Raw genomic sequence first — 12,148 nt, 5'->3', positions numbered from 1 at the left:
ATGATCAGGGGGCAGCAGGGCAGGCCCTATGAGGACAGGCTACGGGATCTGAACCTGTTCAGCCTTCAAAAGAGAAGGCTGAGGGGGGATCTTGTGGCCTGTTATAAACTAGTCAGGGGGGATCAGCAGGCATTGGGGGAGTCACTGTTCCCCTGAGCACCGCCAGGAGTGACCAGGAATAACGGTCACAAGCTGGCAGAGGATAGGTTTAGGTTAGATATCAGGAGGCGCTACTTCACCGTCAGGGCGGCTAGGGTCTGGAACTAACTTCCAAGAGAAGTGGTGCAGGGTCCTACTCTGGGGGTGTTTAAGAGGAGGCTAGATGAACATCTTGCTGGGATCATTTGACCCCAATATTCTTTCCTGCCTTGGCAGGGGTTGGACTAGATGATCTGCTCAGGTCCCTTCCGACCCTAGAAACTATGAAATACTGGATATTTGCTCAACGCATAATGAGGAACTGTAAGACAAGACAAACAGGTCTGATATCAGTGTACAAGCATGTCTATGACTAATTCATTAAGGATAGCAAATTCATCCTCCAAATAAGACCCTCTAAGAATTGCACTGCAATCCAATAGTTTTTCTTTTAACTATGTAAGATTTTAATTTGAGAATTTCAAAAGTTTTCTCCTTTAGTTAAGGACCTGCTTGTTCTCCCCCGGCCCCCAGATTCTGTCTCTGTTTTCATTTGGGCTTCTTCACATTCCCAGTGTGACACAGGTATAAATGTTGATGTGCTGCCAAAAACCCTTGTACTTGTTGTCATTTAATGTACTTTCTAAGCCATTCCAACATAGTTTGGATAGGAGATACATTACTTTCCATTGTTTTTCCAGCTAACCTACATGAGGATCTGACTCTCTATGGGACTCTGTCCCATTCCAATGAAGTCCTGGACCAGGATTACAATTTGGTTTGTATCTGTCTTGCTAGATATGCTATTTGTTCATCAGTTCTTATCATTTACAGTAAAATTCTGGGTACTATGATGTTTCCAATCACAAATGATTTTGCTATCAGGTTATATTGTGATCTCAGTTACACTTGGGGAACTACACTGAAATCAGTGGGGTTGCACTCATCAGAGAGCATAGTACCAATGTAAACTTAAAGATAGGGGCAAATACGTGGAATGACAGAGAGCAGAGATGGCAGAACATCTTACTGAACATTCAAAGCTTTCGCCTGACCCTAGAGAAGCCAATAGGAGTTTTTCAATTAATGGCAACAGGAGAAGTATATGACTTTCACAGTTCCTGTTTCTACATGCTGCAACACAGATGCATCCCATACCCTGCTATGGAATAAAAGATGGCAAACTCTTCGTTGCTGTGGCAACGGGAGAGAGGACTCTTTGCTATCATGTTCTGTTGTAATTTTGAAGCTCAGCATCTGTTTTGTGGCATGTCATGTGTTTCTCTCCTGGATCAAATTAATGTTTTCTTCCTCTGCAAAACGCCCATCAGGGAAAGGGCAAAGAAGAAAACCATCAACACAAACAGCCTCCAGATGCCGCTTCACCTCCCCCCCACTTCACATCTGCTGTAATTGTTAAATCATGTTTGCAAATAACAAGTGAATGCTGCCTTGTACCTCTCAACCACTCCCCAAGATATAGGAGATGAATGCAGCCAGCGCTCTGCACATCCCCTCAACGGATATGAGAGATGAAACTCAATTAAACTGGTTCAGAAGAATGCCAAGGTCTCTTTTAGGGAGATTATCAACTGAAGTCTGCACAGAATTTATAGCTTTGGCTGCCTTCCTTTGCCATCTTTTTCTTACTAAATCTCTCACTCCTGTGGCACTTGGATTTGTTGACCTCTCATCTTTGGGTTGTTAACACCCCTTGCAACTCAGAGCAGTGTGGAGGCAGCACAGGAAGCAACAGTGGACAGAAATATGATTAATGACATGCTGACCGAGGTCAGCAGCCCCTCTATGAACAGACACAAGCAGGCAGTCCAAATGACAAGGCTGCAAGTGAAATTTTGCTCTGGTCTGCTCTTTTTTACAGTAGGCATATTCCCAAATTGACATTCAGAAAATCCTGCTTGGGAAGCAAAAGCACATTGTGCCCAGGGGCTGAAAACATGTGTTTTCTAGTTTGGGCCTACCTAGCTTAGGTAAGTGGGCCTACCTAGCTTAGGTAAGTGACAAGGACCAGATTCCAAAGAAGGCAAATTGGAAAATCTGAATTGTGCTGATTTACATCCACCTCCACTTGAAGAATCACAATGGGCTTTACAAATATTAGTCACTTAAACCTAACCATATTCTTTCTGAGGAAGGGTTGTGAAGTATTTTCCCCATGTAGAGATAGTAAAACTGAGATAGAGAGAAGTTAAGTTATTTGTCCAAGGTCATACAGATCATATTATAGATTAAGTCTCTTGATTCTTGGTCCCGTGTACAGTTTTTGGTGCCTCACAAATGAAAAAGTCCTTGTGTCTTCAAACACAATCCTCTGACTCAGAAGAGGATAAAACTCTCTTAGCACACATCCTTGAACATTTAAAACTCTGAAGTACCAAAGGAGATATTGCATCACGAAATGAATAGCACACAATGAACAGGGACCTGCAAACCATAGTAAGAAAGAATAATTTTACTCATACTTTCTATCCCAGAGGAGGTTGAAGTGATTTTTTTTTTTTTACATAAACTGGCTTAGGATTCTTTGGGCAAAAAATGGGAACATAAATGGACCATCATCTTTTTGGTGAAGCTAGAATTAGTCTGGTAGACAGGTGTATGGCATACTTCCTTTGTCAGGGTGCCTCCCTATTCTTCCAGAGCTCAGCTTTTATTTAAAAAAGGCTCTAGGTACTAGAGTTGATTCGAGTGAATAATGTGAAGACATCTCCTGGGATAGGGATAGACATTCAAAAAGCCTGAGCCTGAATTGATTCAACGTTTGCAGGTTATTCTAACCCGGCTAGGCTGAACCAGTTTCTAACCATTCAGACAATCCCTCTGGGCTGAGGAAACTCAGGCACATGACTGCAGTGGCTCAGGCTAGAAGCTGGGGGTGATAGACCCCTTCCACAGAGATAATCTGAGAAGGGTGTGGCCAGGCCCCAGCAGGGCTCTGGTTAGGGAGGGATGTGAATCCCCACTCTGCCTACACCATCCCAGGTTTTTCTCTGCTCGCTGCTCAAGGGGCAGGCATGTTGCCAGCCTGCAGCCCCGGGCTAGCACTCTGAGGCAGTGCATGCATCTGTTGATGATGCAGAGCTTTTCACTCTCCCTCCCTGCTTCTGTATACTGTCTGTAGAAAACTAACAGGAAAGCAAGCCACGGGAGGGGGGAGAGGGGAGCTGATAACAGTGTTTATCATCCTTATGTCAGTGTTTGTTGCCCCATTAACAGAGAGATGTTACCAGTTATCTGTTGATTCAGCACAGACTCAGCATGTGGCTTGCTGGCTAATACACAGACACCACTCAGCAAGGCAGAGGGTAGGGGGAATTTGTGCCTAGCAGAGTGGTGAGGGGGAGGGAGGGAGTACACATCTCTTCTCAAACAGCGTTTCCAAGGTAGGACATTAAGCTACCTGTTGATTAGCTCCAAAAAGCCTGTCTGCTTCTGTTGTCTCCCACAGCATGGACTGTAGCCAGCATGTGGTCTGCTAGCTAATGCTGAGGTGTCTGTGAGGGATGGGAAATGCCTGCTTAGCACAGTGGGGAGGGGAGGGGAGAAGTAGAATCCAGGCAGACAACTGCAGAGACTGCCAAGCTTTAGTGAGGCAGTGGAGGGGAGGGGCCAGCCCTGATGTGGAGCAGAAGCCCTGCCCAGCTGGGGAGCATGCCAGGATGCTGGGGGAGTCTGATCTATATAAAACCAGCAAGGGGTCTGGGACAGACTTTGCACAAACCGATTTGAGCCAAATCAGTTACGTCTGATACTACATTCAACCAGGTTTATCTCAAACCAATTTCAACCATTCTCAAACTGGTTTATGTGCGCCAAACATCTGTTCTGTTACAGGTTTAAACCAGTTTCTGATCACTTAAATTGGTTTGTGTGTAATGTCTGTCCCTAGCCCTAAGGTTTACAGAGAGTTCTGAGAACATACCTACACTGTTAACTAGCTATATGAGAAGGCACCATACTGAAACACATCATATGCTTCCCCCGCCCTCACCCCAAATTAATTAGTTTTCCTGCAGCTTTGCATGAAGGCAACAACATGATTTCTGGCTTGGGAGAGAGCACTGGGAGAGAAAACAGGGCACTGCCCACCATGTCACTAATGTACAGCCAGCATCACTCCACTGCTTCCCTCATTTCCAATATATTTCCTATCAGAAGAAGCATGTTTTCAAACTACAGTATTAGACAGTGCAGTTTTCCGTTTTTAAATCTGATCTCTCATGGAACATAAACCAATTAAGTGACAAAATCCAAAGCTTCACATAGAATTATGCTCTTAGAGAGGATATAGGTTATCAGTCATTTCTTTGGGGACTGATCTTGGGACCAGCGAGACTGAAGACATAGCATTCATTAATGACTTGGAAGAGGAAATGGGCAGCAAAAGAGTTGTTTGCTATGATATTCAGCTCTTTCACTCACAGTTAATGGCAAACATTTCAGGAAGTCTTAAAGACATCTATGGTCATGTGGCTTACATTAATCTGGGTGACTGTAGATTGGGTTCAGGGTGTGCACACTTTTGCTGGCGCCAGGAGCTGTGCCACGAACTCAGCCTAAGAAAGTTGGGGTGTGGAGAGGGGTGAGTAGGATCCAGGGAGGGGGAAGCAGCAGGTCCACAGGGCAAGGGGGCATTGACAGGTCCAGGGTGGTGGGTGGAATGGGAAGTGGGCTGGAGGGTCTGCAAGGGGAGAGCTGGTGGGCCCACTGTGGGGGAGTTGTCTTTCTGGAGATGGAAAGTCAGAGGGCACGAGTGGGGGGCAAGGGTAGGAAATGTTCAGCCCCAAGACTCGGGTGAGCAGCTGGGGTGCGCGCCAAACATGCAGATATTCATTAGATTGGGTTAATCCCTTTACAATCTAACTTAGTTCACCTCCTCAGCTGAACTAAGTTAGACTGGGCTGGCCATTTTTTGCTTGATCTAACCTCCCCAAACATCTGTACAGAATGGCACTTAGATTAACCTTAGTTACACTTTGATCTAAGTGTAACATCTGCACATAACTTATGTGAGCAACTGGGACAAGCTCCTACAAAGTTCATGCAGCTAAATGAGATGCAGAGAACTGAATGCATGCTGAAGATGTTCTACCTTTTAGATTCTAAACGTCACCAAAACATCAGATAATCACTATATGTAAATGTAATTTGTTAGCTCACATTTTGACTGCATGTCTTGGATATAGTGAACTTAAAAAGGGTGCTGAAGTCAAATTTGTCCCTCAATTATTTTTACCAAAAATTTTTAACTCAGAAACTGTAGCTGAGGCTGTCGATTCACAAGACAAAAACAAACAGGAAGCAGCAGTGTAGGGTTTTCATCATGCTGCTTTGTCAAACCTTCTAAGAATCCATTTCTAGGTTAAAGAGTGGTTCAGACTCAGACCAGCCTTATGCGATGCCCACTGAGGTCAGTGCAAAGCCTACATTTGACTTCTGTGGGATTAGCAAATATTGGGTATCAATTCAGTCTTTTAAATCTCAGTCCTCAAATAAAGATGACAGTTAAAATCTATTATGTTGATTTATGTGAATTAGACTATTAAAAACTCATAGTTGGTCAGACCCATTTCGTATACAAATATGGAATTAGTGACAGAATTTTGTCACTAATTACCTAAGACAGATTCATCTAAATCTGGAAACTAGAAAATAGGGCCTATTTAGGCACATAAAATAGGCCTGATTTTAGAGAGACTGCCTGCCTGGAGCTCTCTGAGCCTACAAGCTGAGTTATTTAAGTATAGCAGGCAGCATTTGGCTACTGAAATTAATTGGCATTTTTTCTAATTACAAAGGCTAGCGCTTACTGCAAAGAAGACCACCAGCCTCTACTACCGACCATACTTCTTTTCAGTGCCTGTGTACTGACTGAATATGGTCCCTTTGTGAGCCATCTCTTGGATTTGCTCGCTGAGTCAGAGGGGGAATTGGGAAGCCTTTGCCTCCTTGAAAGCTGTTGATGTCATTGACAATTATAGCATAACCATTGCCAGTGTAACTGTCTGAAGATTCTAGCCCTAACATTTCCAGACCATATGACTTCTAGGTGTTTTAGAAGTGAACATAAAGTCTCTAGTGATAAAAGAGGGATGTGGAGGATACCAGACCTCTTCCCATGGGGGGCCCAGGGCCTTTGGGCCCCCACCTATGCTAACCAATAATTTCAAATAGGAGACCATATAAGGACTCGGCAACTTGGGAAAATCATACAGCATTTGGTTGGCAAAGCTGATAGAACCAATGGGTCTGATTCACATGCCTTTGTTTTATACCACTGCCACACCATTAACTTCAACAGCATGGCTTTTGGTTTTCTTTGATCCCTTCATTGTCCATAGGCATCCTACTCCTGTTCCTCCCCTCTAGCTGTCAAGATGAGCACTCCTACCTTCAGATAACATAGTGATATGTTGGAAAATGTTGCTTTCTCCTAAACATTCTGCTGTCAGCATTCCGAATTAGTTGAAATGTTTTTTTTTAATTTTCAGTTACTTTGTACAAAGAAGTCCTGAACTCCAAAGGACAAGCAGAACAGATAATTCCCTAACAAGCAAAGTCTGAAGGCTTAATTTAGCCCTGACAAAAGCAGATGCAATTCCATTGACTTCACTGGAGTTACAGAATGTCCACCTAATGTACAAAAGGGTTGATCTATTCCTACTCTCATAGTTTAGCTCTGTGTTGCCTAGAAACCTTTGCTTTCAAAGTAATTAACCATGTGTCAACATCTTGTAACACTGAAGTACAATTAAATAAATGAATAATAGGCAGATGTACATTTTAAAACATCCCTATAAGAGACTTCTAATAGCAAGTATTGATCTTTGTTTCTTCTTAAGATCAGCATTTAACATCAGTTACTGAAGAAGAATCAAGGCTGTGAGAATCAATATCAATTATTTTACATCTACTTCCCCCTCCCCCAGTTTCCTGTAAGTATCAAACCATGATAATACTTAGGGATGATGGGTGCCTAAGGAATGATGTGTTTTTCCTTCTAAGTTATCACTTTGCTACAGCAAATGTGCACAAATTCTTCAGGATTCTTCCAGTACTAAAAGCCCAGAGAGAGACAGAGGAAAGTTGCTTACTGTTTCTAGGCTTCTCCTCATCCATGCCTTCATCTTCATTTTCTGGATCAATGTCTTCTGCTTGAGTTATCCAGTCCAGGTACCCCTTCAAGTCCTCTTCCAGTTGCTGCTTCTCCCGCAACTTCTGAAAGTCACCCCGGGCCTTTGCCTTTTCTCTTTCCTTTGAAAACTCCCTGGCAAGAGGGAGGGAGGGGCAGGATGTAGACAGAAAAGATTGAAAAACAATGGATTAGATTGGTTTGCATTGGAAATACTTCATCTCTTAACTGAGACACTTAACGGCCTCTCTTCATTCAAAGTCCCATTGATATGTATGTGGAGCAGTGCCTGTCAGACACACAGATATGACAGCTGGCCTATTTACTTTCTCCCTGTGTTTGGAAGAAACTAAGTACACTTTTACACCTTCAAATCTCAACATTTGCTTATGCATTCAAATTAAATTTACATTTAAAGTGACATTTCTGTAAAATGTCACTCTTTTCCTATTACCATTCTTTTTCATACGTTTCTCTTTACAGGCTATTTGTGAATATCTGTGCTAATAGTCACTATTAACCCAATAAGCCAAATTAAATGTTAGGCAATAATTTGACATCTGCAGAGTTGAGCAGTGGCTCTGACTTTTAGTGAGGTCTTAACCCAACCTCCAGTATCACAGGTGAAATTGTACCTAAATTGGTCCAGTTGTGGATATAATCAATGGCAACTACCATTCTGTGAGCTCATTTAACTGCGAGGGAAAACTGCACCCACAAATTTAGAGAAGTATGTTTTGCCATAGGAATCCAGAAGAAGAAGCTATTATCTGATTCTGACTGACTAAAACAAAGCCTTTGGAAATACAAAAAGAGGGAGAAAAACGTAAGCAAATATTGGCTTCTGAGTGGCTTGGGGGTAGATACTCGGTAGCCTGATGAAAAAGTGTTATTTAGCGTATGTGCTTAACACAGCATGTAGAAGAAAGAATGTCATGTTGCTTATCCATTTTTGTTATGTGGGCTGCCTTCTCACCTCCTTTCTGACAGAGAATCATACATTTCCTCAGCTCTTTTTGAGCTGCTGCATAGGTCTCCAGTTATACTCTCTGCAATGGTTCTAAGCCAGTGGTCTCCAAAGTGGGGTGCGCAAGATGATCCATTGGGGTGTGGGAAGAAAATACTAGAACTTCTATTTATATTTATATAAATATACACATATTGGGGGGTGCATGCTCAAAAATTTTTTACTGATAGGGGTGCGCGATCAAAAAAGTTTGGAGACCATTGTTCTAAGCCAGTGAGATGCTTTTATTTTAAAAAGTGAGTTTTGGTGATACAGATGTATGCTGAACTGACAGACCTCAACCTCTGAGACATTTATTCACAGAACGAGTAGAGCACGGGCAGTAAGAGTGGCATCTTCCTACACTGCTCTGCCAACGGGGATCCATCTAGACTTCTGGGAACTGGATTTGGTTCTACACAGGCCCTGTGTCTTGCACAGTCATTTACTAAATTGAATATTGGTACCATTTTACACCCACATAGCACATGTATATACAGCTGGCTGAAGCATGAGGCTGGGGGACTCAACCCCACCATCTCTGGGCAAGTTCACTGACTGGTCAAAGATAATTATTCTCTTTGGAAAGACAGCCAACAAAGGATGGTATTTTCAAAACTGTTCAACCTTGTTTTGGGTCTACTATCATTGAAGTCTATGCTGATTTTACCATTGACTTCATTTAATTAGAGAGAGAATTAGACCAAAGCTAAACACTTTTGAAAATCATACCCAAAGATGTCAATCAGCGTCAACTACTTTGTCCTCAAGTAGCTCAGGTAGAGTCAGTGTCTACTACTGTGGAAGAAGTGGTTTCCATTTTGCTTAATCCCAAGTCAACTGAAATCAATGGGAAGATTCCCAGTAATTTCAATGGGCTTTAGATCAAGTCTTTTGTGGGGTTTCTATGCAACTTCAACTGTTAAAAAATAAATATAGGAAACGGTCTTCCTGAACTGGACTAGCCTGTAGAACAGAGCATGTGACAACAAATACCTGCATAACCTTCTCTTTTGCTATCTTGCTAGGTTTTTATCTGGCCTCATGGGCTTGTGAGAATGAGGGCTGAATGTGGAGAACCCTCTGGACTGAGAGTAGCTTTGCAACTACTCCTAAGGTAGTTCTGCCTCAAGGCAGCAATAGTTAACACAAATAGGTCAAAAATGAAAAATCAAGCTTTCTTATCCTGGAAGCCACTTTGTTGTTTGGATAGGTATAAAAGATGTATGGTGAAAAATGTAATCAATAATAATAACACTTTCCACTTCTACACAATCTTTCCCCTGGGACTCTCGAAGTGCTTTTAGTCACCTTAATGAATTAGCCCCCAGAAAACCTATTTAAGGTTGGTAAATGTTATTAACCCTATTTTATCAATGGATAAGCAGAAGATCAGAGAAATTAGAGCAAAATATAAATCGTGCCTGGGTGCTTAAATTTAAGTATGCAAATCCACCATCAAGACAAGTAGCCTGATTTTCAAAGGTGCTGAGCACTTGACTCCACTGTGAACTGTGGGCTGGCCACAGGTACATGGATGTGGACTGAAGTGGCTAAGTTGAGATAACCAAATATAAATAATGTTGGCTTTTGGTATGAGTCAGTCCAGATCAGAGTCAGAACTGAAAATTCCTAGATGCCCAATTTAAATGATCAACAATAGCATGGACCTTTCTCCAAAGTTGTATGGGTATTTCCCATTTAAGAAACCCCTCTAAAGAAAATGACACAAACAAATATCCTTAATTTCTGAGCTGAAGTAACCTTAATACATTGAGAACAAGGGAGGATTGAAACTCATGAACGAATTCAAAACATTTCATAGGTAGTATGCCACCTTGCAGCCAGGTTAATTCAGTTAATGACCAACAACTGTTCCCAAGGGATGGCTATTTAGTATCCTGTATGAAATGGATTGATGATTTCAGAGAAGCTCCTAGCACGCAGATCAGCACTTCTCCTAAAATGACCATCCCACTTGGCACCAATTGCTTTTACTGACAGCCCCAGGAGAGAGGCCAGTGATTCAATGGGCCTATTCAATGAATGACCATCTCAAGCTTATAGGAAGCCTTTTCAGAGTAAGGTTGGAATATGATGGCAGGGTGGAATAGGGGAAGCTTGCAGAAGTATTGACCAGCCTGCCTTCTTTCAGGGAATAGGCAAGATTTATTCAGGGCTTCAAACTGGACAGGTTCTACTAGTGTTTATTTTGCTTCATTTTCTCCCTCTTTCCATAGAGAGCTAAAGAAATATTCATTTAGACACAAACTCAACAAACAAGTGATTTTCACTGTGTGAGAGGCTAACTCAAGATCACAAGTATAAATTCCCTCTCCTGTCCTGTATGCATCTGGGAATGGTTTTCCTTCCCCCTCTGGTGATGTATTACACCATTCTTGTTCTACATTCCATTGCTGTATGCTTTTCTGGTGCTGGGAGGAGCAATGGAAAGTGATGAAAACAGCAACATTACAGCAGTTTAAAGGACTTTCTTTAAGCCCAGAATAATGATTCAAACCTGACCTACTCTGGTAGGTGGCATAGGTAGGTGCTATATTATTAGGTTCCTGTTAGGTATAGGCTGAAAAAAACAGAAATGTGAATCTGAATACCTCCATGATTCAAGGGTGCACAATATTCAAAAGCTGAACTCAAATTTGGTACAAATCTCACCTGCTCCCTCATGTCTCACTGGTGGGCTGAAATGGACACCACAGGCATGAGCACCCTAACTCTTTGGGGGAACTGAAACCAAAAGTCAAAGCTGCTGCTTTAGCTATTATCTAAAATCATCTTGCTTGGATGGAGACATAATGTATAGTATTTTCCTTAGGACATATGTAAATCCTCTGAATTTAAATCAAGTGAATGGTAGGATTATAGCCATGTACTTTAATATCTGTTTTAGCATTTACTTAAGCACATAAACAGAAAGTAGCTTGGGTTGATCACAAAGGCTATAAAGAATGAAATACCCAAGGAAGATATAAGATGGCCTTCATTTTAGCCAGATCTGCACATAGCCATGAGTTCTGCAGCTGCAAGAAGTAGGTGCATTCAAAGCATTTCAGTGAGTGCAATTACTTGCACCCACAACATTGAGAAGCAATTAAAATTAGGCCTATATGAACAAGAACATAGTATTATCTCTTTAACTGATGAAGTGTAAGAAATCATTTCTCTGCCTACAGCTCAGTGGATAAATGGAGAGGGAAATTCAAGAGACACACAGAATAAGTTACTTAAAACTACACTATTCATGAGCAATATTATAATGTACCATCTATACAGATTAAATCAATAATAGCTAGGTGTGAGAGAAATATCTGAGTCTGGGCTCAGGGGCATGGGGGGGAATATTTAATGGCTCAGTATAATTCAGAACTGCTTTAGAAAGTGCAATTTGAGATTTGCTTTTTTTTCCCCCCCAAAGATTTTTGGTACCCTCAACTTCTCATTGTAGCTTGCTAAGGGCTAATATCTTTTCAGGGCTATGACCAATAAATGGCACCCAAGGTACGTATGAAAAGTACGGTATAAATTGTGTCACAACATACTGTCAAAACATAGTTAAGAAGATCCAAATCAATGATGACACCAGGATGGACCATATGATTAATTTCAAGTCTCTCTAGGAAGTACTTACATGTGGTATGACTGTGATGATGTCACTATTTTAGGTGCTATGCACTTAGATACCAAACATTTTTTGAGTCTAAGTCAGATGGGGAAATTCAGTTTTCAAATGTCAACTGAATAATAGGATAGCCAAATGTTCCATTGTTTAAATACCAAGATCGCTTTGTTTATAGTGGAAATTTCTTAGGGCTGGCAGTGTGGGCACTGAC

The 12,148-nt window shown here is 41.8% G+C and overlaps 1 protein-coding gene across 7 annotated transcripts in view; it reads right to left on the bottom strand.

Annotated features, from left to right (window-relative positions):
- CACNA1C (calcium voltage-gated channel subunit alpha1 C) overlaps window positions 1–12,148 on the bottom strand; it is a 665,915-nt gene that overhangs the window by 177,340 nt on the left and 476,427 nt on the right. For all 7 annotated transcript variants that reach the window (XM_090043440.1, XM_090043443.1, XM_090043446.1 and 4 more), the window contains exon 9: window positions 7,254–7,426. In XM_090043440.1, coding sequence (XP_089899566.1) covers window positions 7,254–7,426 — 173 coding nt within the window. The remainder of the gene's footprint in view (window positions 1–7,253; window positions 7,427–12,148) is intronic.

Source organism: Crocodylus siamensis, chromosome 4 (assembly GCF_052110815.1).
Source record: "Crocodylus siamensis isolate JL-2025a chromosome 4, ASM5211081v1, whole genome shotgun sequence".
NCBI classification, from domain to species: Eukaryota; Metazoa; Chordata; order Crocodylia; family Crocodylidae; genus Crocodylus; species Crocodylus siamensis.
Note: the sequence above shows the minus strand (reverse complement) of the source record. Positions and strands in the feature narration are given on the sequence as shown.